The 26,281-nt window shown below is 39.2% G+C and overlaps 1 protein-coding gene across 2 annotated transcripts in view; it reads left to right on the top strand.

Annotated features, from left to right (window-relative positions):
* cacna1c (calcium channel, voltage-dependent, L type, alpha 1C subunit) overlaps positions 1 to 26,281 on the top strand; it is a 280,549-nt gene that overhangs the window by 249,478 nt on the left and 4,790 nt on the right. Inside the window, exons 33-50 of one of the 2 annotated variants that reach the window (XM_062064917.1) lie at positions 2,256 to 2,333; positions 6,772 to 6,909; positions 6,983 to 7,048; positions 7,134 to 7,225; positions 10,195 to 10,357; positions 10,423 to 10,550; positions 10,620 to 10,716; positions 12,056 to 12,158; positions 12,220 to 12,321; positions 12,387 to 12,514; positions 12,583 to 12,717; positions 16,767 to 17,110; positions 17,206 to 17,232; positions 18,029 to 18,157; positions 18,218 to 18,345; positions 22,940 to 23,037; positions 23,122 to 23,218; positions 23,287 to 23,395. In XM_062064917.1, coding sequence (XP_061920901.1) covers positions 2,256 to 2,333; positions 6,772 to 6,909; positions 6,983 to 7,048; positions 7,134 to 7,225; positions 10,195 to 10,357; positions 10,423 to 10,550; positions 10,620 to 10,716; positions 12,056 to 12,158; positions 12,220 to 12,321; positions 12,387 to 12,514; positions 12,583 to 12,717; positions 16,767 to 17,110; positions 17,206 to 17,232; positions 18,029 to 18,157; positions 18,218 to 18,345; positions 22,940 to 23,037; positions 23,122 to 23,218; positions 23,287 to 23,395 — 2,162 coding nt within the window. The remainder of the gene's footprint in view (positions 1 to 2,255; positions 2,334 to 6,771; positions 6,910 to 6,982; positions 7,049 to 7,133; positions 7,226 to 10,194; positions 10,358 to 10,422; positions 10,551 to 10,619; positions 10,717 to 12,055; positions 12,159 to 12,219; positions 12,322 to 12,386; positions 12,515 to 12,582; positions 12,718 to 16,766; positions 17,111 to 17,205; positions 17,233 to 18,028; positions 18,158 to 18,217; positions 18,346 to 22,939; positions 23,038 to 23,121; positions 23,219 to 23,286; positions 23,396 to 26,281) is intronic. The other variant, XM_062064918.1, reaches the window with a different exon arrangement.

Below are 26,281 nucleotides of genomic sequence, written 5' to 3'. Positions count from 1 at the left end.
TGTGGAATGTTAGAAAAGATTTGAGTGAAATTAGTCAGAGGACAACGTTAGGCACAAAACAATAACATATTTATCATTAACCATCTGTAATGGACTTATGCTGTCTTTAAGTTCAAGTGGAGTTGTTATTGTTGTTTTGGCGACACCTAGTGGCCACAATAATTTAGGACGTTAAGCTCATGAAACAGTAAGTTGAATGATGTGGACACGTTTTTTACTGGATACTTTCTAATACGCCTTTGCCTTGGAGACTTTGTATGTGTAAATACCGGTAATATGCAAATATTATTTGATACTTGTTTATATTGACAAATGTGCTGTTTTAGACTGCCATATTGTTTGATGAAGGACACTTATTACGTATGTCTAGCTTGTGTGTTATTACGAGCTTAGCTCCTAGTAGCCTATAGTCTACCGTGTTTACCTTTTGTGAATGACTTGACTAAAATAGAAGAAAAGACCAACTTTGTGTGCTCATTGGAGGACATTTAAATGTTAACTGGCTGTCCAGCTTAGCACAAGTAAACACGCTGTAAAACTGCTTGTATCAGACATCATATCACTCATTTTACATGCAAGCACATTTTTTACTGATATCGGACCTATATCACTATGGACTGTGAAAAAGTTGTATCAGGACAGCCCTAGAGATAATGTAACATTGCGAAATAGTGGACCATAATAAAAAATTATAGTTATTGTGCGGGATGTAGTAATGTAGTATTTTTCCATGTACTATAAAGTCGTTTTTTAACCCTTAAATATCAAAACTATATTTAAAGTGTGTTTTGCCTGGGCTGAGGCAATCACTGTATGCAATCGTAACACGGCGTAATTAGCGGCTAATTGCATCTTGTTCCAGTGTTAGTGTGACGCGTGTTTCCACTCAGTGTTTGTTAAATAATAAATGGCCTTTGATTGCTCCTGCAGCTATGGTGTCTTTTTACAGCTCTGTTTCCCAAAAGATGATTGATGCTGGTTATTTATTTTACTTTAGAGAGAGAAAAATGTATCTGTCTTTGTTTTCTTTTGTGTCAATCACAACCACTTAGAGCAGAGGTTTCGAACTCAATTTAACTAGGGGTGGCTGGAGGTATAGTCTGGGTGAGGTTAACCCCGTGAAGTATTCACTTTAGAATCTCATGATTCAATTTGTTAACTCCTTCTCCCAGCAGCTATAGTGACCCTTAGCTATGGTAGGCCTTAAGTCATTGTAAATGTAAAATTAAATGTTACAAATTGTATATTTTGACACTGAACTGACCAGGAGATGGTCAAATACACTTCTGCTTGCTTACAGCAGGTTGCTCTTTATGTGTTTGCTGTGCTGTCATATTTGTAGATATTGTAGTTAGTGTTCTTTCTAGTGGGGTTCAAGACCATCATCATTTATGTAAGTTTTAGCCATCTAGGATGTGCGGGCCGCAGTTACACTAAACAATGAAGTTAAGTAGAGGGCCACAGAATATGGGCCACAAGCTTAAAATGTTGAAGTGTTCACACGAATAAGAGGTCAGCGTGTGAGCCTCCATTCCTTGTCCTCTGAAGTCACATCACCATCTTCCCTCTGTGCCCCATGAACGCCTCCTTTCTATATGTCTCTCTTGTATGTACGCCTTCTCTTGTCCTCGTCTTTCCCAGTGCAAGAGCCACCGTGTCATCTTTCTTGCAGGGAGAAGTTAACGACATGTTAATTCTGTGGTGAGGTCTTTTAACGCGGGGCGGAGCGATGGATCGACCCACCGATGGTCCATCCATGGTCCAGTGCTCCCTTTTTGTGCGCTGAGATGTGAGGATATTTGGTGCCCGTTTGACTTGAAACGTCCACCCTTCAAGTCAAACGAGGCGGCGAATAGCACCAGTTCACATTTCTGCTACTGCGCTGTGCTTGCAGCTGGCAGGAAGATAAACAGATAGCTCCAGAGGCAGGCGTCTATCCATCAGCATACACATAAAACTACGGGCACCTGCACATAAATGTTGCATTGAAACATTAACAGCTCCTCCACGCTGGTCCAGGGGCCATCAGTCATTATTTCAGCAATAACCTCCAGTCCCCGCTTGACAGTGCAATATCTTTTTTTATGGTTAGACCCTTGCGGCCCTGATAGACATTTTAGCTCAGTCTGCTTTGAAATGCTTATTTTGTGATAAAATGTATTTGAGTCACCTATAAAGTCAAACAATAACACAAACACTCACACACACTCACACACCGCCGCTCTGTTGCTGATCCTTGTTGCCTTTCCTTAAAGCCAGCTGACTCCTCCTCGTCCTCCTCCTCTCCGTCCTCCTCCTCTTCCTCCTCTCACCCCCCTGTGGTAAGACCAATGGTACGCTTCGACGGTAACCTCCGCCGCCTCCCCGTACCGCCACCCTCTCCTCCATCCATACATCCTGCTGCCCTCCGCATGACACCCCATCCCTGTTCTATTTACGTCACCCGTTTTCCATATTTGGTGATGCAACACCTTCAGCTGGAGCCACTTAAGTTGCCAAGGCGCCCGCTGTTTTCCCACCCGCTGCTTTGCTTTTTGGGTGTGGTGTCCACTGCTTTGTCACACGATCATACTATTTATCTATATACTTGATGTCACCTTGGCTTTCTGCCCCACGCTCTCATCGGTGTAACAGCGCCCTATGTGGGCCTGTTTTATATATGTTTACTGGTGTATTAACGTCTTCAGACTTTTCTATGAAATATTCCAGAAGGTTGTCATTTTCCAGAAATGCAGTTAATGACAATTGGTATCTTGCATTAAGGTTCAGATGGAAACAACATTTTTTTTTAAGTATCTATGTGGTGAATTATTACACTTTTTAACCTTATGTCCCCTAAGGATATAACGATAAATGGTATTAATGATAAGCTGCAGTCAAAATCCTGTATTTATTAAATGTTTTATATTTTTTATATATGTAAGCCGCACCCATAAAAAAATATGTTTTCATATATTAGCCGCACCGGACTATAAGCCGCAGATATGTTGTGAAATTAGCTATTTACACAGAAATATTTTGTAAATGTTTACTTACATACCTGAATTGTTTCCAAACTGTGCCTGAAACACAGCAGTAAAGCGGCTGATCAAACAAAACAGAAGTCATCGTCATGGACCCACGAGGTGCGGAAGCTAGCTCTCTACTCAGCGAAACAGACTCAATAGCTTCAGGGTAACGTTTTGGTGAATATACTGAGGAATTTGTGAAACTGGAGCAATACAAAAAGAATGCCATTGTTAATAATACTGACACAGACACTCCTAAACATGTGAGCATATCAGCTAATGCTAACCATGCTAGCTTCGTTATATTACAATAGCACGTACAAATATGCGTGAAAACACTCCCACAGACATCCCATATGGGAAAGTTCAGTAAGTATGCATAGTTTTAGTTACATTGTAAAGTTTACAAACGTTGCTTGGAGTGATGAAGGAAGAATCTTTTCGAGCAGAAACGCTATGGACGAATAGAAGATGGAACGGCACTTGTACTTCCGGTTCAAAGCACTAAAAAGAAGGAAATACTGTAGGCCAGTGCAGTCCAAACTACGGCCCGTGGCCAAATTGCAGACCGCCGCCATTTTCAGTTAAGCCCGCGAGATGTCATAAGGTATACATTTTTTCCTGAACAGAAATGTAACTTATGTGCAACGCTTCGTCAAGGTTCACCTTTCTGCTTTTCTCATCAGTGGTCGCCCAAAGTGGGTCCATTTTATGAATGATTTGGTTTACTTTCACAAGATTCACATTTGTTTGGGCTACAAGTGCTGGGGTTGCGGTCCTACAACTTTTTATAAATACATATTTTTTTAATCCCGATTGCATGAACAATCTGTGACTCAAACTGCAGTCAGTGGGGCCAAATCAGTCCATAGGGGTAAAAAGTGTAAGCATTGAAAATGTTCCATTCCTGCATGATGATGGTCTTTTAAAAATACTTGCAATACACACAATTATCCATGAAAGTGATGTGGAAAATGATAACTTTCTGGAGTACATAACAAAAAATGGATGATGGCATCTTGATGGAGCACATGGTGACAAATAGATCTTCTTACATGTGTTGCAATAATAATTGTTATAATATGTGTCATCTTTTCTGTCTTCTTTCCAGATGTGTGCAAAATAATATGTTACTTTTGTTTTTGTTTTTTGTGGAGTTTTTTAAGTCCCTTAGCAGCAGCAGCAGCATAAATAAATGAATGCCTATTAGAATAGCACTCAGCAAGATGGCTGAATATTTTATCACCCACTGCTGGGACGCAAAGAAAAGTCGCCGCTAAACCTTGTCAACTGCCAACGTTCCTTTCAGAAAAAGTCTAAATATAAATGTTGAGGCTGCACGGTGGTCGCTAGAGAGTGAGCAAATAAAATAAAAAAATTATGTGAATTTATACCTGCTGTAATATTTGAATCCACCTGAAGCTGCCTGTTTCCTTTTACATGACTGATTTATCTTCCTGCAGGCAGCATTTAAATCGTACTCCTCGATTTATAGAGCAGTTTATCGTGAATGTGGCGTGTGCCTCGCTCTCTGAAAAAAACGAATATCAAATCAAATCGTCTTTTTCGATATTTGTTTCAAGAAGCAGAACGAAAAAACGGACAACAAATCATTTTTTCTTCATTTCCGATTTTGTTGGAAAGTTAACAAAACAAATAACAAGCATATAAACTTGCTTTTTGAATCCATTTGGGCGGCGTGGCGCAGTTGGGAGAGTGGCCGTGCCAGCAACCTGAGGGTTCCTGGTTCGATCCCCACCTTCTACCAACCTCATCACGTCCGTTGTGTCCTTGAGCAAGACACTTCACCCTTGCTCCTGATATGTTGTGGTTAGGGCCTTGCATGGCAGCTCCCGCCATCAGTGTGTGAATGGGTGAATGTGGAAATAGTGTCAAAGCGCTTTGAATACCTTGAAGGTAAAAAAGCGCTATACATGTATAACCCATTTACCATTTATAAACATAGTTTACCTGGAAGTACTTAATTTTGACTTGGGCTACAAGAAGAGAGCAGGATGGAGGAGCTAGCCCAAGATCACGTAAAACTAATTCCAGGTCGGTATATGCCAATCGATCGGCCACCGATCAGTATCGGCAGATTTTTATAAAAAAGTATGTGATTGTCATTGGCGATTAAAGCCTTTTAATGTTGATCATAAACGCAGATCCCTTTTGGCTGACACCATATTTATTTTTAGTCCCCCGGTTGACTAACTAGCAACTAATTGTGTATCTCCATACAGTGTGGAGACACTCCCGTAAGATAATAATAATTACCTCCCTTACAGCAAATAAACTGATTTCTTTGTATCTTAAGTACCATAATCAAATATTAGGATGGTGATAATCATGTTGCACACTAAGAGCAAGCAGGAGCAGGCATACTAGCTAAGCTGAAACAACAGAATAAATCAATAAGTGCATAGTGAAGTTTATAACGTGTAGATGGGAGCACCTTACAACATAATCTGAACAATTATTAACAGGAAATTAACAAGTAGATAAATAAGAGAGATGATGATATTATAAAGGTAACTGTGGTGTTAGCATGGGCAGATCCATAAATTGGTGGTGTCGACACCAATATCAGAATATGGTCGGTATAAGAGTTTTAATGCGATATTTGTATTTTCATAAAATTATTTTATTGTATTTTTTTGTTAAAGTTTGCAAATTCAGGGAATAATTCATGGACACAGAAGGACTTTGAGGGCAAAAACCAAATGATTTAAATGTGTGATGTGTGGTAGTTTTTGTTTAGTTATTCTGTACTATTGACTTTGTTCTGCTCAAGCAATTGTATGTAATATAAGAGAATAACAAACTTGTTTAAATAAGGTGCTGGTATTTTGAAACTGTCAACAGTACTCACCCTAAATTATTGGAACAAATTACAGTTGGTACAAGAGATCATAATTGGTATTATCGGCCGATCTCACTCATGGAGGATCGGTATCAAAATCGGCAGCATAAATCCCTAATCAGAACGTCCCTACTTCCAGGTAATTTTAGCGTATCACAAGGGTTGTAAAAAAAAAAAATCAAATCTTATGCTTGTTATCTGTTTTGTCCAATTTTCAACTGTGTGCAGAATTTTTTACTTTTTAGGCTGGAAACAAATTATGAAACTGTTATTTTGTTTTCTTAGTTTCATTAAGAATAATGAACAAACGATACACAAGCTCCATACTATCCGTGGGGGCCCCATTTTGCGAGAATAAGCACATGTAAAATGTCAATTAATGAATGACTTCATATAAGATTATTTTTCAGACTTATTCTTAGCCCCTTCCTGCTCTGTCTCTGATGAAAATATAATAGTAAATTCCTTTGAACATTGTCACAGTCCCCCATGACGCGCAGCTTTAATGCACTGGTCTTGTGAGTTAGACCGAGAGAATTTGATCCTTGGTGGAAGTTGAGGCTCAAAGGTTTGCTGATTTATGTTCTATTCATGTTCAGTTTGTTGTTTTGCATGCAAAATAACTGTTAATCAATGCATCTTATTAAATTAAAGTTTGAGTTGAATAGAATAAAAATTACAAAATGTTTTATTAGGGGGGCTTCAATTAAATTACACTTAGGTTCCCGATTTAACCAGGAATAGCCATGACTGGGCTTTCAAGACTTGCACAGTCATGATAGTTGCATCTATTTGTTGCCATTTGATGCCACACATATGGACATAAATCATGTTTAATAATGTATTGACTTGTGCATATTTGTGTTCATTACTCAAATGAATTATATATAAAAAAAAAAGGGTCTGCAGAATTCAGAGGAGAACGCCAGGATCTCCATCACCTTCTTCCGGCTGTTCCGTGTCATGCGGCTGGTGAAGCTGCTGTCCCGCGGGGAGGGGATCCGTACCCTCCTGTGGACCTTCATCAAGTCCTTCCAAGTGAGCGTCCCAACAAACTCATGTAAAAGTGCAGTAACGTGTCTAAAAGTGGATTCTTCCCCTTTTGCTGCAGGCTCTACCTTACGTGGCTCTCCTCATAGTGATGCTCTTCTTCATTTACGCCGTCATCGGCATGCAGGTTAGCGTCCTCCAACTCCTCCTCCTGCTCGATCTTGGAAGCAATTGCTCTGTAATTTAGTAAGACGCTTCGCTTCCCCACGCAGATGTTTGGCAAGATAGCACTGCGGGACCACACGCAGATCAACAGGAACAACAACTTCCAGACGTTCCCTCAGGCGGTGCTGCTGCTCTTTAGGTGAGGAAGAGCTTTAGACGCTTCTTATCGCCTACACTGTTGACGTTTGTGTGGGTTCATTAAACGATCGAAGATGTGTGCACACGTCCCTCGTTTATTGCGGCTAATTGGTTCCAGGCCTGACCATGGTGAACAAATTATTGCAAAGTACTGTAGGATTATTATTAATATATGCAATATTTTCCCCGTTAGAGCATTATAAAGTGTTAACGACTTTCTAAATATGTTTTTTCAACATAATTCAAGTCCTCTAAACACGAAATATCAGACATATAGTCACCTTTACACTTCTTCCACCTAATGTATAGCATCGAGTGTGTTCTACTAAAGACTACAGTACTCACTGGTAGCCGGTAGGATCCTTCAAGCCTCATTGTTACATGGTCGTCACCCGGCCGCTACAACATGAGTACTACGTGGAAATACTTCATCACATCCTCTGTAATTCTTCTAAGTTAGAACAGCGCTTTATGTGTTGAAACCACGTGTGTAAATTTTTATGCATTAGCAGTGTTGTTAGCATTTCGTGTCCACATCGCTCACAACAAAGGCTCACCAATGTCATGTTGAGCTGATGATGTTGAAGATGAAGTGCATCGACATAGTTCATCTCAACTTAGCATTGGTAACAGCTGCTGATAGCAGACTTGTTAGCATTGGTGAAGTGAATTGTGAAGTGAATTATATTTATATAGCGCTTTTCTCTAGTGACTTAAAGCGCTTTTACATAGTGAAACCCAATATCTAAGTTACATTTAAACCAGTGTGGGTGGCACTGGGAGCAGGTGAGTAAAGTGTCTTGCCCAAGGACACAACGGCAGTGACTAGGATGGCGGAAGCGGGGATCAAACCTGGAACCCTCAAGTTGCTGGCACGGCCACTCTACCAACAGAGCTATAGCGCCATTAAGCGGCCCGCTGAGTCGCATTGAGTCCTGCTACGTCCTGCTGTCATCTTTTGACGTCGCTCACGTCAAAGGCTCACCAATGTGGAGATGTGTGATTGATAAGGCAGGAGTTGAAGATGAAGTGCATCAAAAATAGTTCTGCCAAAAGTTGGTCAACTTGAAGATTGCTGCAATATTAGCCACCGTGTTGTTAGCATTGTTCACTGCTATCCAAGAAACGGAGGTCCTGCTTGGTGAATATCTTTATCCATCGCCACAACATAATAATATAAAATAAGACAAATACTGCACTGTAATACATAAGACATACACAAGGCTTAATTTAACAATACTTTAAGGTAAAATTATACACACACACATATACATACACTACCGTTCAAAAGTTTGGGGTCATATTGAAATGTCCTTTTTTTTTAAGGAAAAGCACTGTACTTTTCAATGAAAATAACTTTAAACTAGTCTTAACTTTAAAGAAATACACTCTATACATTGCTAATGTGGTAAATGACTATTCTAGCTGCAAATGTCTGCTTTTTGGTGCAATATCTACATAGGTGTATAGAGGCCTATTTCCAGAAACTATCACTCCAGTGTTCTAATGGTACAATGTGTTTGCTCATTGGCTCAGAAGGCTAATTGATGATTAGAAAACCCTTGTGCAATCATGTTCACACATCTGAAAACAGTTTAGCTCGTTACAGAAGCTACAAAACTGACCTTCCTTTGAGCAGATTGACTTTCTGGAGCATCACATTTGTGGGGTCAATTAAACGCTCAAAATGGCCAGAAAAAAATAACTTTCATCTGAAACTCGACAGTCTATTTTTGTTCTTAGAAATGAAGGCTATTCCACAAAATTGTTTGGGTGACCCCAAACTGTTGAACGGTAGTGTATATAAAAATATATATATATTACATATATCAAAAACGCGTCATTCATGCAACGTTTTCACATGCTGTGTCTGCTAATGTTTCTGCCAGTATTTTCTCAGTTTTGATGCAGTATCCAATTTGCAAGTATGGCAAGTTGCCCCGTTCTCTTCCTTTCTCGTGAATAATTCTAACGTTTGTGCTGCTGACAGGCGCCTTGCGTGGTGACCTCATCCGTGCCCACAGGTATTGATAAGAGAATCGTTAACAAAACTGGTTTCCAGGGATCGAAATCCTGGGAGCCAGGTCTCAACAAGAACAGTTGTTTTGATTTCCATAGAACCGTGTTATGGCGAGGGAAAACTCTGCTGCCATCTTGTGGAGTATATAAAAAATACATTAGGAGGTGCCAACAGCCGCAACTGATAATGCCAAGTTGCTTTGACCCACAGCTAATTAGAACCCCAGCGGTTATTCTCTTTTGCACATTACAATTATGGGAGACTGTGTGGTTAATTAAATAGAGGCTTTACGGGGAAGATGTATGCCTCATAAATTGTGTTTTTATTACTGTTTATACTATACTTATAGTATTTAATAAAAATTCAATACACGTGCAATAAGCTGGGTGCAATTACCGTAACTGTTTCACTGTTTAAAAAAAAAAGTGTTCAACAAAATTTTTAAAAAACTGTTTTTTTTCTGGTGTATTCATTCAAGGAGTGAAGGAATTCTATTGTCACAGCAGCACACATGACGCATATGAGATGGCACAACATTTGGTACCCAAAGTGCCAGATTTAGCCCAATGATTACCACAAGAACAATAGTACTGTATGTACATAATAATTTCAATAGAATATGATATAAATAGAGCCGGTTATAAATAGGATAGGTTAATGGTAAATAGGTTATAAATATATCATATAAAAATAGATTCTGATCTGACCTGCAATGAAAATTTAATGTAAAAAAAAAATGAATCTAATCAATCTTCTTGCTTTTATCGTGGCTTGAAAATGTAAAGTAATTTTGTTCTGCAGTACATCTCTGATGTCAATGTTTGAATGAAAATAATGATAAATCCTAATCTAGTCTAATATGAATGCAAAACTTCCCATATTACTTTCAAAATAGTCTTTATTTTGCAGTCAGCTGTCCAAAATTGACCAGAAACCTTTATGGCTGCCAGGTGTGCGACAGGTGAGGCGTGGCAGGAGATCATGCTGGCGTGCTCGCCCAACCGGCCGTGTGAGAAAGGCTCCACCAATGAGAACAGCACAACCGTCGAGGAATGCGGCAGCCATTTTGCCATCATCTACTTTGTCAGCTTCTACATGCTGTGTGCCTTTCTGGTCAGTCCCTCCGCATTTAAACACCACAAAATAGAAATGAGACAAACGTCAGATTCTTATTGTAGATCATCAATCTCTTCGTGGCTGTCATAATGGACAACTTTGACTACCTGACGCGTGATTGGTCCATCCTGGGGCCGCATCACCTTGACGAGTTCAAGAGGATCTGGGCCGAGTACGACCCGGAAGCCAAGTGAGTTGACGTGACGACATCTGACAAGTGAAGAGTTGGGAGGTTACGGCTGATTTTTATTGTTTGCAGGGGGAGAATAAAACACCTGGATGTAGTCACCCTGCTCAGACGAATACAACCCCCACTCGGCTTTGGAAAGCTGTGTCCTCACCGGGTCGCGTGCAAGGTTAGCAAGAGCAAGTACACTCTTAACATTTCAGCAAATGTTTTATGACCGTGTCAATAGGTAATGTATACCTTAAAATAGTCAATGAACAGCTTGCACAGGCGTATATACAGTATTTTGTATCCACTAAAAATAGTCAACACACAGACATTACTGTTCAAATAAGTTGTTTACAAAAGGTAAACATGGTAGGCTACAGGCTACTAAGAGCTAGCAGCTACACAACAGCTAAGCACACAATAGCACACATGCTAGACATACGTAATAAGTGTACTGAAGTGAAGTGAATGATATTTATATAGTGCTTTTTCTCTAGTGACTCAAAGCGCTTTACATAGTGAAACCCAATATCTAAGTTACATTTAAACCAGTGTGGGTGGCACTGGGAGCAGGTGGGTAAAGTGTCTTGCCCAAGGACACAACGGCAGTGACTAGGATGGCGGAAGCGGGGATCGAACCTGGAACCCTCAAGTTGCTGGCACGGCCACTCTACCAACCGAACTATACCGCCCCATTCAACAATATTTCAGTGTAAAACAGCACATTTGTCTATATAAACACATATCAAATCATTATAGTTACATATGACTTACACATATAAAGTCTCCAAGGCAGAAACATATTAAAAAGTATCAAGTAACCCATGTGTCTGCATCATCATCTTAACATCATGAATTATTGTGACCATTAGGTGTCACTTAAAAACACAATTACCATTCCACTTCAACTAAAAGACAACATAAGTCCATTCCAGAGCGTTAATAATACATAGGTTCATCTTTTCTTTTTCTGTTTGACTAATTTCCATTTTGTAACATTCCTCACTACTAAATAATACAAGTATGTGTGATTCCTGCTGATATCATATCAGATCAATCGGCTACGGTATTCGGGACACCCTGAATGATAATGAGCCCAAACACGCCTCCAAAATGACCAAGGGGCCTTGCTGATGAAGTTGAAAGTGAAAGAATTGCCAAAAAAAAAGAAACCACGAAACCACTTGAGCACCTGAAGGAAGGAAGGAGGAATGGAAGGAAGGAAGGAAGGTGAAGGAGGTCAAGGTGTCTAACGTCAACCAGTGATGTCATCAAGTTCTAGTGGCCAACACTACATATTCACACCAAAAACACAATTTGATCGCGTAATGGTTATGTGTTGACAAACTGTTAGTGGATTGTCAATATACATTGCTATACAAGCTGCACACTGACTATTCTAAAGTATGTTCATTTCTAAAGCGTTGTCCCTTGAGAAGATAAATCGTAGATAAGTTGCTGAAATGTGCGGTACTGCTGTCCAGTAAAATATACCAAGAGACGTCTGTTGCCTGTTGTAGCGTCTAGTGTCCATGAACATGCCTCTGAACAGCGATGGAACGGTCATGTTCAATGCCACCTTGTTTGCGCTGGTCAGAACCGCCCTGAGGATCAAGACGGAAGGTAACGCAGTTAAAATTTATCAACTTGGCTGATGCTCATGACAGTGTGTGTGCGCTCTCAGGTAATCTGGAGCAGGCCAACGAGGAACTGAGGGCCATCGTGAAGAAGATCTGGAAGAGAACCAGCATGAAGCTCCTGGATCAAGTCGTGCCCCCTGCTGGCGGTGTGTATTCTGCACCTTGTCTAACACCCATGCAGGACCTAACAAGTCGTACTTTGTTTTTTTAGACGACGAGGTCACGGTTGGAAAGTTCTACGCCACCTTCCTCATTCAGGAATACTTCCGCAAGTTCAAGAAGAGGAAAGAACAGGGACTGGTGGCCAAGGTGCCACCCAAGACTGCCCTCTCCCTGCAGGTAACACACACCAGCCAACTATGGAGGTACATTTCTGCAACACACACCTGTGTTTTGTGTGTGTGTAGGCGGGCCTGCGGACGTTGCACGACATCGGCCCAGAGATCAGGAGGGCCATCTCTGGTGACCTGACAGTGGAGGAGGAGGTAGACAAAGGTCTGAAGGAGGCCGTGTCGGCCGCTTCCGAGGACGATATCTTCAGGGTAAAGGTTGGACACACCACACACACACACACACACACTGTCAGAAAGAGAGATGCTTCGCCTCCTCCAGCTTGAAGCTCTCCATGAGGATGCACATCAATCCTCTTGCTGCATGTGCTGTGTAAAAAACATCATTTCGAACTAGGGATGTCCTGATCCGATATTGATATTGGTTTGATACCAGAAAGAAACAGGTGTCGTGTTGTATGGGCCTGCATCTAAAATGTCTGATATAAGAACTGCGATACAAGCAGCCTGTTGTGCTCTCGCTAACGTCCCTTCTTGCTAGCTTAGCAGACTGATAACATCTTATCTTCATTCGAGAGCCTTTTAAGAGTCTTTACTTCAAAACACTGCAAAAGTGAGTACACACAAATAAAGTATGTCAATATAACTTACATGAAATACAAAATAACTTTTCTGTGACATTACAACATAAAAAATATTGCATTAAAACCAATATTGTAGCTCGATGCTAATTTTACATTGGATATACTATATACATGCTTCTGATTAGCATTAGTTATTTTACATGGTGATTTCAGCACCTCCTAATTTGTTAATAAAAACTACAACTAAAATGCAATCAAACAGCTGTTGTGTAATAAGTACAGTACTCACAATAAAAACTCTTTGTAGGACTCAACAAACGACGAGAGTGGCACATTGAATTTAATGGCAAAGGCTACTTCCGGACTACGGCAACACACCTAGGGCACACTGAAACAAATGCATACTTGCAAATGATAGTCATACGTGTAAGAAAAGAAAATATAACAACCAAAAAGTTTAGTATGCAGAGCCCATGGGATCACAACAACATATCACTTGATCAATACTTTTATAACATTACACGCTACAAAATAAGTCAAAAGTATGTGTTATTTGTGCTGATTTCAGATCGATATCGGCAAATAGTCAATGCTGCAATATGGATATCGTACTGGAAGTGAAAAAATTGTATCGAGACATCCTTATTTCTATAGCCAAAGAGCTTAGTTTGGGATGCCAGTCACAGTGCCCCCTTGTGGCTGTGGCTATAATATATTATATATATATAAATGATAAATGGGTTATACTTGTATAGCGCTTTTCTACCTTCAAGGTACTCAAAGCGCTTTGACAGTATTTCCACATTTACCCATTCACACACACTTTCACACACTGATGGCGGGAGCTGCCATGCAAGGCGCTAACCAGCAGCCATCAGAGGTAAAGGGTGAAGTGTCTTGCCCAAGGACATAACGGACGTGACTAGGAAGGTAGAAGGTGGGAATTGAACCCCAGTAACCAGCAACACTCCGATTGCTGGCACAGCCACTCTACCAACTTCGCCACGCCGTCCGTATATATATATATATATATATATATATATATATATATATATATATATATATATATATATATATATATATATATATATATACATATATATATATATATATATATATATATATGTATATATATACATATATATATATATATATATATATATATATATATATATATATATATATATATACACAGTATCGTGTATATATATATATATATATATATATATATATATATATATATATATATATATATATACACAGTATATATATATATATATATATATATATACGTATATATATATATATATATATATATATATATATATATATATATATATATATATATATATATATATATATAAATGATAAATGGGTTATACTTGTAGAACGCTTTTCTACCTTCAAGGTACTCAAAGCGTTTTGACAGTATTTCCACATTCACCCATTCACACACTGATGGCGGGAGCTGCCATGCAAGGCGCTAACCAGCAGCCATCAGGAGCAAGGGTGAAGTGTCTTGCCCAAGGTGGGGATTGAACCCCTGTAACCAGCAACCCTCTGATTGCTGGCACGGCCACTCCACCAACTTCGCCACGCCGTCCATATATATATATATGTATGTATGTATGTATGTATGTATGTATATATATATATATATATATATATATATATATATATATATATATATATATATATATTAGGGGTGTGGGAAAAAATTTATTCGAATTCGAATCGCGATTCTCACGTTGTGCGATTCAGAATCAATTCTCATTTTTAAAAATCGATTTTTTTATTATTATTTTTAATTTATTTATTTTTTTAATTTATTTTTTTAAATTAATCAATTCAACAAAACAATGCACAGTAATACCATAACAATGCAATCCAATTCCAAAACCAAACCCGACCCAGCAACACTCAGAACTGCAATAAACAGAGCAATTGAGGAGACACAAACACGACACAGAACAATCCAAAAGTAGTGAAACAAAAATGAATATTATCAACAACAGTATCAATATTAGTTACAATTTCAACATAGCAGTGATTAAAAATCCCTCATTGACATTATCATTAGACATTTATAAAAAATGTAAAAAAAAGAACAATAGTGTCACAGTGGCTTACACTTGCATCGCATCTCATAAGCTTGACAACACACTGTGTCCAATATTTTCACAAAGATAAAATAAGTCATATTTTTGGTTCATGTAATAGTTCAAACAAATTTGCATTATTGCAATCAGTTGATAAAACATTGTCCTTTACAATTATAAAAGCTTTTTACAAAAATCTACTACTCTGCTTGCATGTCAGCAGACTGGGGTAGATCCTGCTGAAATCCTATGTATTGAATGAATAGAGAATCGTTTTGAATCGGAAAAAATCGTTTTTGAATCGAGAATCGTGTTGAATTGAAAAAAAATAGATTTTGAATCGAATCGTGACCCCAAGAATCGATATTGAATCGAATCGTGGGACACCCAAAGATTCATAGCCCTAATATATATATATATATATATATATATATATATATATATATATATATATATATATATATATATATATATATATATATATATATATATATATATATATATATATATATATATATAATTATAAAAAATGTTTTAACAAAAATAAAATAATAAAAAAATACATTTTTGTTTTAGGATTAGTTTGAATCTTTAAACATTTTAAGTTGCTTTGCATATTTCCATCCTGCGTGAATGTGAAGACTAATTTAGTAGTTGTCATGATGTTATTACATTCTATACCGTAAAAACTCCAATTAACATCTGTATTCTGTTAACGCCAAGTCTCGTATAGGTGCCGTTGTACAGTTGTTGATGGTATTACACACTTAATGCTATTACAACATTGGTTTGGTTGCAACTGTGTTGTGCAATATTCTTGTTTATGGAAGATGGTATAGTACAAAAACGCCATGTTTTCCTTTTCATTTCCCACAAACTCTAAATCATTATTCAAGTTTTAAAAAGTGAAGCTTCTAAATGTAATGGGCTCATGTAATCCTTTTCACGCTTAAGTTAAATGCACACCTCGCTATAATGAGAGCATTTACAGTAAACAATATTATACTAGGAATACGTTTTACAAAAATTGCAATTTTGGTAGTGTGAATGCTGAACTGAAGTGCTATCAGTTGCTAGCCTGTCAGTATCACATCAAAAATATATAATTTCTGGGTGTATACCTGCAAAATGAGTAAAGAAAATGTATCATACTAAAATGTAAAAATTTTGCATGTGTGAAATAACAAAATATTTGACTCAGACGCTGAAAATACCTGCAAAATGTGTTAAAACGCAAACATGTTAACTATAGTATGTTACGATGCTAACAGTTAACATGTGTGACTCAGGTGTATAACTGCAAAAAAGCAAACATGTCAACTTTAGCATGCTAAAATTTTAACTTTAGCATGCTAACAGTTAACATGTGTGAAGTAACAAAATAACTGACTCTGAACTGATGTAAAATGAGCTAAAAAAAAAAAAGCCAACATAGTAATGTTAGTATGCTAACAGTTTACATGCGGGAAGTAACAACATATTTCACTCTGAGTTGCATACCTGCAAAATGAGCTAAAAAGCTAGCATGCTAAAATGCTCACAGTTAGCATGCCTCACATAACAAAACATTTACTACAATAGTGTCCAATTATAAATGTCCTTGACTTTGCATTTGCAGCGGTCAGGCGGCTTGTTCGGCAACCACGTCAACTACTACAACCAGAGTGACGGCCGGGCCTCCTTCCCACAGTCGTTCACGACCCAGCGCCCGCTGCACATCAGCCAGAAGGGCTCGCCCTGCGAAGGCGAGAGCCCGTCCCACGAGAAGCTCATGGACTCTACCACCTTCACGCCGTCCTCATACTCTCTGTCGGGCTCCAACGCCAACATCAACAACGCCAACAACACGGGTGTCGGCGGCCGCTTCCCAAGCCCGTCAGTCAGCACCGTGGACGGCCACGCAGGGCAGCCGCTCACGCCTATCCTATTGCCGCGGTCCGCCTGGTGCTTCCCTCCAAAAAGGTGCGTCAGGCCGGCCGCCAATCATCCCGCGGTGGTTTCAGCTTGTAAAGTCACTCTTTCTTCTTTTGCCCTGTTTCACTGGCGGTGGCAAGCAGGAGCCATTTTTTTGACAACCTCATTCGGTACGTAGGTGGAGGACAAAAGTGTGTTTGCTGCGTCTCATCGCGCGACGTGATGAGAGCGTGCCATAGCGACTGTTGCTATGTACGCTGCTTCCAAGCTGCTGCTAGCGAAGCCTCAGATAGAACGTTTGGTGCACCAAACTTTTACTATCAAGGCTTTTTATTGCTTTTTGTTATTATTTTTGTCTATCTGGGGTTAAAATGACACACACATTTGACGCACTAAGAATCTTATCATTTATACTCTCTTGCACAGCAGTGTCCAAACTTTAGAATATAGCTATAATTCCTGTCTGTAGTTTTTTTGCAGTGTGGCGGTAATCTATTTTCATAATGTGCTGATGCATGCCGTTTTTTATTAAATATCCTGCGGAACAATAAAAAACAGACATTTGGACACTACTAACTTGGATGCTAACCCTCGCTGCTTTGCTTCTATACCCTCTAATTGTTAGCCTGCTGGTTTAAGCCCTTGGGTGCACTGTAAAAATAAATCTGTAGATTTTATGGTATAAAAAGAAAATGGCACCTCAGTTGTCAGAATTTTATCGTAAAACTTACAGTGGTTTTACACACAATTAAAAGCTTGCACTTTTATTTTTATGCTGAAATTCTTTCAAATGAGCTGCCATTTTTTTACTGTAAAAGTAACGGATTTTGTTTTTACACTGCATTTCTGCAAATGGAAAAACGGTGCCACTTTTATTCATACAGTAAAATTCTGGTGATGGAGCTGCCGTTTTTTTATCGTAAAATCTACAGACTTTTTTTTTCAGTGTGTCTCTGTTCCCCGTAGCTCCGACTCCAGCGACAGCCGCCTGCCAATTATCCGGAGAGGCGAGGGCTCAACAGAGGAGACGTACGACGAGAGCTACGCCGACGACAGGGACTTCCACGAGGACGAACACTCGCTCTCCTCCGACATGTACGACTCAAACGTCATCTCCTTCGTGAAACGTGTTCATTACCCCCACTTTGCTGGCAGCAGGCTGGTGTATCGTGACGACACCTGCAAGCAGCTGACTCCCATGGAGGAAGGCGAGGACGTGGAGGAGAGGAGAGGAGGAGGATGGCAATCACCCAGGAGAGTCTTCCTCTGTCCCACGTCTTTAGGTAAACAACTTCATACATAGTGATTATGGCAGTGGTCTCCAAACTGGGGGGCCATTTGCGGCCCGCAGACTGAGATTTGTTGGCCCGTAGCATGTTGTAGGAAAAAAACAGCAGTAAAAATGTAAGAAAAATAAGCAAAAAATCGGAATGTAATGCCAAATGGAGTAGATTTTAAACTAATAATTAATAATAATATGCTTAGTCACCGCACATGAACACAAAGTTTTGTCTTTAAATATACATAATATCAGTCTTTAGCATTTTTTTAATATAAAAAATATTCAAAATGGCCCCTGTATATTTTGACATTTTAGTTTGCAGCCTTTGGTGGAAAACGTTTAGATACCCCTGATCTAAAATATTAAAAGCTCTCCAGATCAAAATAAAATAAAATGCAAATATAAACAGAATTACGTTGGTTAGTTAGTTACTTAGTTAAAAGTTCAAGTTAAAGTACCACTGATAGTCACACACACACTAGGTGTGGTGAAATTACTCTGTGCATTTGACCCGTCCCCTTGTTCCACCCCCTGGGAGGTGAGGGGAGCAGTGAGCAGCAGCAGTGGCCGCGCTCGGGAACCATTTTGGTGATTTAACCCCCAATTCCAACCCTTGATGCTGAGTGCCAAGCAGGGAGGTAATGGGTCCCATTTTTTATAGTCTTTGGTATGACTCACCGGTCACGGTAGTTAGTTAGTTAGTTAGTTTGTTAAAGATAGAAATAATACTAACGTATGAAATAATTAATTTGAAAAATTACAGCAACAATAATAAACTCTGTTAAATGCTTAACGTAACATTGATATGTTTGAACAGGCAGACTTTTTGACACACTTGATTAAGCAGTCACACAATTGTAATATTATAATTATTATTTTCTTACAAGGGGGAAAAAAAATGTAAAATGTCAGAAAAAAGAGCTAAAAAATCATAATATAATGAGAAAAAGCTGTAATGTTCTAACTAATAATTATTAATAATTTACTTAGTCACCTATAACACAGAGCTGATGTGGGCTCTGTACCGAGGATGTCGTTGTGGCTTGTGCAGCCCTTTGAGACACTTGTGATTTAGGGCTATATAAATAAACATTGATTGATTGATTGATTGATTGATACAACATGTTCTATTTAAATATATATAATATCTGTTTTCCTCCCACCTCCAAAAACATGCACCTGGGGATAGGTTGATTGGCAACACTAAATGGTCCCTAGTGTGTGAATGTGAGTGTGAATGTTGTCTGTCTATCTGTGTTGGCCCTGTGATGAGGTGGCGACTTGTCCAGGGTGTAGCCCGCCTTCCGCCCGAATGCAGCTGGGATAGACTCCTGCCTCCCCACGACCCTGAAAGAGACAAGCAGTAGAAAATGGATGGATGGATGGAAATGCAAATGTTGATGTTCCTCTGACCCACAGAATTAAACACATATAGTAAGGGTGTAAAAGCCCCTGATGTTGTTTGGCACTAAATTAACCACAACATTAGTGCTGTATTAAGAATTAAAAATAATGTTTGAAAAAAAAAACATAAAGCCTTTTCCAACTGTTTATTGACATATACTGTTCATGTTTAAATCACTTATACTGCAAATTAATATCAGCTCCAAATCCCGAGTATCGGCCTCCTTGACTACTAATAGTCGATATCGGCCCTGAAAAAAATTTCTTTTTTTTTTAGCAAGTACCACCTCAGAAATAACTTGGCTCTCCATGTACCACCATAATGACGAACATTAAAATAAAGTAGCCTAGTAGGCCTAAATATTCATTAAAAACAAGGCAGAGGTTTTATTTAACAAGTACATTTATTATTTTTGGCCACTGTAATAAATAAAACACTGTACTTTAATCAAGTGACTATTTGGCTACCATCATATGGAGCCACAGTTTGAGAATCAGTGATATATATGCTTTATATTCCGTTCAGAGAGTACGAGCCTTTCCTAAAACATTGACTTTCGTCGAGGCTGGAACCAATTATTCATGTTCACATTGGTTCTAATGTGGAAATGTGATTCAATGTACAAACTTTTCTATTTACAAAACCTGTTCAAGAAACAATTAGGTGTATAGCACTTTAATACACAGGCAGGTTCTTGCACACACAAAGTGCTTTACAGTGGTTTATAAGGGGCAAGGGATACAAAACATACACACACACACACACACACACACACGCACACACACACACACACGTACACACACGCACACACACACACACATTCACAGCACCATTGAAAATCCCAAGATATGGCACAGAGGATTATGGAAAATGCCACCTTTGAGCCGTTCACACTGGAAAATACCTACAAACAACAACATAAGAAATATTAAAACAAAATTATCTAAAATATATATAGAAAATATTTCTAAAACATATATAAACATTAAATATAAATAAATACAAACATAATAGTAGTAATAATAGCAATATAAATATATTTTATGTATTTACTAATTATATGCTAAAAAAAAAAACCTGCTGTTACTCAAATTAGTAATCTTATTAACTTTGTACAAAAATTAAATGAGATATGCCAATACACAATTGAAGTAGTTCCATGTGTTTATTATCAGATTTAGTTTGAAAAAAAAACCCAGACATTTCAGTTTATTTGTATGTATATATCCATCCATCCATCCATCCATTTTCTACCGCTTATTCCCTTCGGGGTCGCGGGGGGTGCTGGAGCCTATCTCAGCTACAATCGGGCGGAAGGCGGGGTACACCCTGGACAAGTTGCCACCTCATCGCAGGGCCACCACAGATAGACAGACAATATTCACACCCACATTCACACACTAAAGCCAATTTAGTGTTGCCAATCAACCTATCCCCAGGTGCATGTCTTTGGAGGTGGGAGGAAGCCAGAGTACCCGGAGGGAACCCACGCAGTCACGGGGAGAACATGCAAACTCCACACAGAAAGATCCCGAGGCCGGGATTGAACTCACGACTACTCAGGACATTCGTATTGTGAGGCAGACGCACTAACCTCTCTGCCACCGTGCTGCCCTGTAGGTATATATGTAGTTCTTTATTTTAAGGACAATATGCAGTTACATTAAGAAAATGGCTGCATCCGATTTAGCAACGTGCTAATTTCCATCTGCAGTCCTTTTATGACGCGTTTAACATCCACAATTAAAATTACACAGGATTGAAAATACACAACAATATTGAAATTACAAAATGATAAGCAATCTAAAATACAAGTACAATACATAGAGGGTATGTGAGTTACAAATCAGTGGGCGGTCAAGTTACAGTATTTTAGCAGCTTCATTTAAAGTGCAGAAGTATATCAAGTGCAACAGTTTTTATCCAAGTCCACATACAGTGCAGTAGCCATCAGATGGTACCCATAAGGGTATCATTCAATAGCCATATACCCCATTGGTACTGCATACGTAAAAAGTTTGCGATGTTACAAGATTGGAATGGTACTCTGGTGGCCATCAGACTGCCACAGCCAGGGTATCATCTGGTGGTCAACTCCCTGCCTGCTATTGTTCATGTGAGTAGGACTGCTGGTCTAACATTTTGAGCGTTCCATCGAGCCAATGTGACAAGGCCTGGTTCACACTGGAGGTCAATTCCGATTTTTTTGCCCACATGCGATCTCTAATGTATTTTTTCATGTCCGTGTAAAGAACAGTGCAATTCCCAATTTCATATGGCCTCTTTTACATGTGGAAATGTGAACACTACTGCGCTCAGGTGGTGTCAGGTTCAAACACTGATGACATCTATTAAACAAGACAGGAAGCAAAGAATCAAACAAGACAAGAAGCAAAGAATCAAACAGAGACAGAATTCAATTTGGCTCAGTGAGGAGAAACGTGTACATATGTACCCTTGTACAGTGTTCCAACACGCTCTGGCGAAAGATTGTATGCCTCCTCTTTTATTTGAACTTTCCCTGATTACATGGCAACAGCTGTTTCTAAGGGATGGGGGTCGTAAACAGGTGCTGCGTTTGGCCACAAACAGTTCAAAGAAAAGGTCGTAAACGGTTCACAGAAAAGGTCATAAAAGAGTTCAAAGAAGAGGCGTCTGGAACTTGGGCAGATCCTGCTTTCTCTCCGCTTTGTAGTGCTTGGGTCAAAACAATATCTTTCTGTTGATTACAATACATGAAAGAAACAGAACACCTTCATGTTGCTTCCCATCCTACACAGTGGAGTTTTATAAGCCTTCTTCTTGGTAGGTTCAAAGACAGCTTTTGTCCTCTCGCCGGGAACTCATTGAAACACAAAGTTTTGTGATAACTTAGATACAATTATTCTAACAGTTGGCATTCATCCAACCAGAACACCATCAAAAAGCGATCCTTCTTAATCTTCTACATGCAATAATTCAGTTCAGAAAACGTTGACTTAGATTGCACAAAATCCTTGAAATTGCCACAAGTGTGCCAGTGCCGAGACCGACTGGTGTGGACGTCATGACGTCTTGTCTGCATGCGGGTCAGATTGCATTCACATTACAAAGGTGAAAAAGATCGGATTTGACAAAAAAAATCTAAATTGGACACCCGACCCTGCAGTGTGAAAGTAACCTAGATGTTTGTTTTTTTTGTTTTTTTAAGGGCGGAGGTCCTCCTTCCATTTAGAGTGTCTGAGGAGACAGTCCAGGCCGGACATCTCGCAGAAGACGGCGGTCCCGCTGCACCTCGTTCATCACCAGGTAGAAGTCTGTCAATTGAACACGCAAGTTATTGTTTGTGCATTAATATTTCAATATTTCCTTGGTGCTCCTGCCTCCCTCGAGGCGTTGGCGGTGGCCGGGTTGAGTCCGCTGATCAGGAGGAGTCACTCGCCGACCCTCTTCAGTCGACTTTGCTCCACGCCACCTGCCAGTCCGACGGGTACGCATCATCATCATCATCACCATCACGGCGTCAAATCTGACTGTTTTTATTTTTGCATTTTGCAGCAAAAGGCAGCGACGCCTCGTATCAGCGAGTTCCTTCGCTGAGGTTAGAGGGCTCCAACTCGCACGAAAAGCTTAACACCAGCTTGCCGTCGGTCAACTGTGGACCCTGGTAAGACTTCACTATTGTTTCAAGCACCCATTCACATGCTGCATTTAGCAAAGTTGTTCATTCAAACCCAAAAATCATTCATTTTGATACTTGGTGCATTCTTAAAAGTATGCTCACATTTCCAATGTTATCATGCTAATGCTAGCATGATAACGGTTTATGCTAGTATTTTCGCTAATTATATTCTTTCGAACATAAAAATCATTGATTTTGATACTTGGTGTCATCTTATAAGTATGCTAATGTTGGCATGTTAACGGTTTATGCTAGTATGTATGCTAATTATATTCATTTGAACATGAAAATCATTGATTGGATACTTGGCAACATCTTAAAAGTATGCTAAAATTTCTGATGTTATCATGCTAATACTAGCATGATAACAGTTTATGCTAGTATTTTAACTAATTATATTCGTTTTAACATATAAATCATGGATTTGGATACTTGGCGACCAGTGTTGGGTTAATAACTGAAAACCAGTAACTAGTTACTTTATTTCAAAAGTAACTCAGTTACTAACCCAGTTACTTACACCAAAAAGTAATGCATTACTGTTAAAAGTAAATTTTTTAAGGCTCCCATTAATGCCCTTTTAGCCTTCATTTCAGTACTGTTATTGCACTGGAGAATAATACAATCTGTTGATCAACTTGACATGCATTTGCATCACTGAACTCTGCTAAGCAACGTGGTCTACATACAACACACAAAGACAAAGATATGTTTCAAAGGGCCAATTTATTTCGGGCCAGAACAAATTGACAAAACTATTTTAAATAGCTGCAGAAGTCTAGAATGAAAGAGAAACAGTATATAAGAGAATTGACAGTGTGTGTACCTTCAGTTAGTGATGGGATCGGCAGTTCTTTTGACTGTACTGAATCACTAGAATCAGTTCCTTAAAATGATTCGTTCAAAAAATGTGTTCACCGAATCACCATTTTTGTTACAATAACTGTATAAATAATAGCCTATGTATGTGTACATACATTAGTTATTATTTTTATTTTAAATCTTCTCAAAACAGCCTGCCCTACACTTTACCCCCCGCCCCTCCCCCTCGCGTCGCTGCTGCTCAGCCTGCACTCTGACTTTCTTTCTGTCTCCTCTACTAGTCTACTCTCATAACTTTGTGTTTAGATAATGGGGACGTGTGTTTGTTTTCATGTGGCTTGTTTTCATGGGATCGGCAGTTCTTTTGACTGTACTGAATCACTAGAATCAGTGACTGACACAGCGCCACACTGTGGCCGCAGTTCAGTACGTGAACCGAATCACTTCCGCAGTTCTTTTGACTGTACGAATCGCTAGAATCAGTGACTGACACAGCGCCACACTGTGGCCGCAGTTCAGTACGTGAACCGAATCACTTCCGCAGTTCTTTTGACTGTACGAATCGCTAGAATCAGTGACTGACACAGCGCCACAGCCAGCGGCAGATCTCGGTGTGTGTCAGTTCGCGAACGTGTGTGTGCGTTTCCGGCCTGTCCAATAAACAAAGTGTGACAAAATGTCTTGGTTGTTAAATATGTTTTATTGCACTGAAATGAAAATAAGAACTAAATAAAAGTGGGAAATAAAAAAAATAGTAATAGCCTACTAAAATGCTTGCAATCAACAGTTAAATAAATAGGCCTTGTTTGTTTAGTGCAAAAACCAATATTAAATTAAGAAACCCTTAACAAATGCCAACATAAAAACTAAATGTTCTGTAGCAAAGAAAATGTAAACTTAAATATGCAAACAAAAAGAAAATAAATACCTTCAAAATAAAACAAATAAATTAAGAGCCAGAAATGCCAACATAAAAACTAAATGTTCTGTAGCCTACGTTTAAAAATATAACAAAGAAAATATCAACTTAAATGTGCAAACAAAAAGAAAATAAATAGGCTACCTTAAATAAAACAAAACAGATATTAAACCAAGTGCCAGAAATGCCAACATTAAAACTAAAATTTCTGTAGCTTACATTTAAAAATATAAAAATGGAAATATCAACTTAAATATGCAATAAAAAAGAAAATAAATAGCTTAAATAATATAAAAATCAAGAAACTAAACACACACACACACACCAAAAGTGTCAAACAAAGGAAAGATTGTCCTTGCACATTATGTTCTCTTTCAAGGTATTTTCATCCAAAGATCTTGCCCCTACTCCAGATTTGCATTTAAAAATACAAGCTGGCTGACTTTGGATGAGCTGAGCCGATTTCGTCTCTCTGATATTATCTGCCCCATCTTGCTGAAAAAGTTCGCTCAGTCCCTCCCCCCGCCCTCTCATTGGCTGCGTCGTTCGTCGACGTCGAGGGTTCAGTGAGTCACAGAATGCGCCAGTTCCACTCATACCGGCATGGTCGCGGCGGAGCTCAACTGAACTGAGAAAGGAACGAATCAGTTCATGAAGTGATTCGGTTCAGTATGTTCACTCAAAAGATTCGTTCTTTCGAACGAATCGTTCGCGAACGACACAACACTACCTTCAGTGCTGAATGATGAGCAGAGGCAGATTTTGGAGTGTCTTCTTTAGCTTACTTTCCATTTTAATGTACTCACTGTCCACTGTGTCCAGGAACTTGGAAAATGTTTTTGTGCCATTTGCCGTTTGACGCCCGCTATCATGCTAATTAGCTGCCTGAAAGCGGGTGACTCCACTGTAGAAATAGCCTGCATGTCTTCTAGCACATACGCTGCAATGGCTCTATCAATGTTGTCCTGGCTAGCAGTCCCTCCGTTAAAATCCAGCCGCTATTGCGGCCGTTGCTCCACCACCACCACCACTTCAGGTGGTGGTGGAGGTGAAGTGGCATCGGAGTCTGTGTCTCTCTTTACTAGCTTCGTCGAAGCATGTTGCTTTTGTAGCTGTTTCAGCAGATTTGA

This window comes from Entelurus aequoreus, linkage group LG12 (assembly GCF_033978785.1).
Source record: "Entelurus aequoreus isolate RoL-2023_Sb linkage group LG12, RoL_Eaeq_v1.1, whole genome shotgun sequence".
Classification (NCBI taxonomy): Eukaryota; Metazoa; Chordata; class Actinopteri; order Syngnathiformes; family Syngnathidae; genus Entelurus; species Entelurus aequoreus.
The sequence above is the reverse complement of the archived record's forward strand: the minus strand, read 5'-3'. Positions and strand labels throughout refer to the sequence as shown.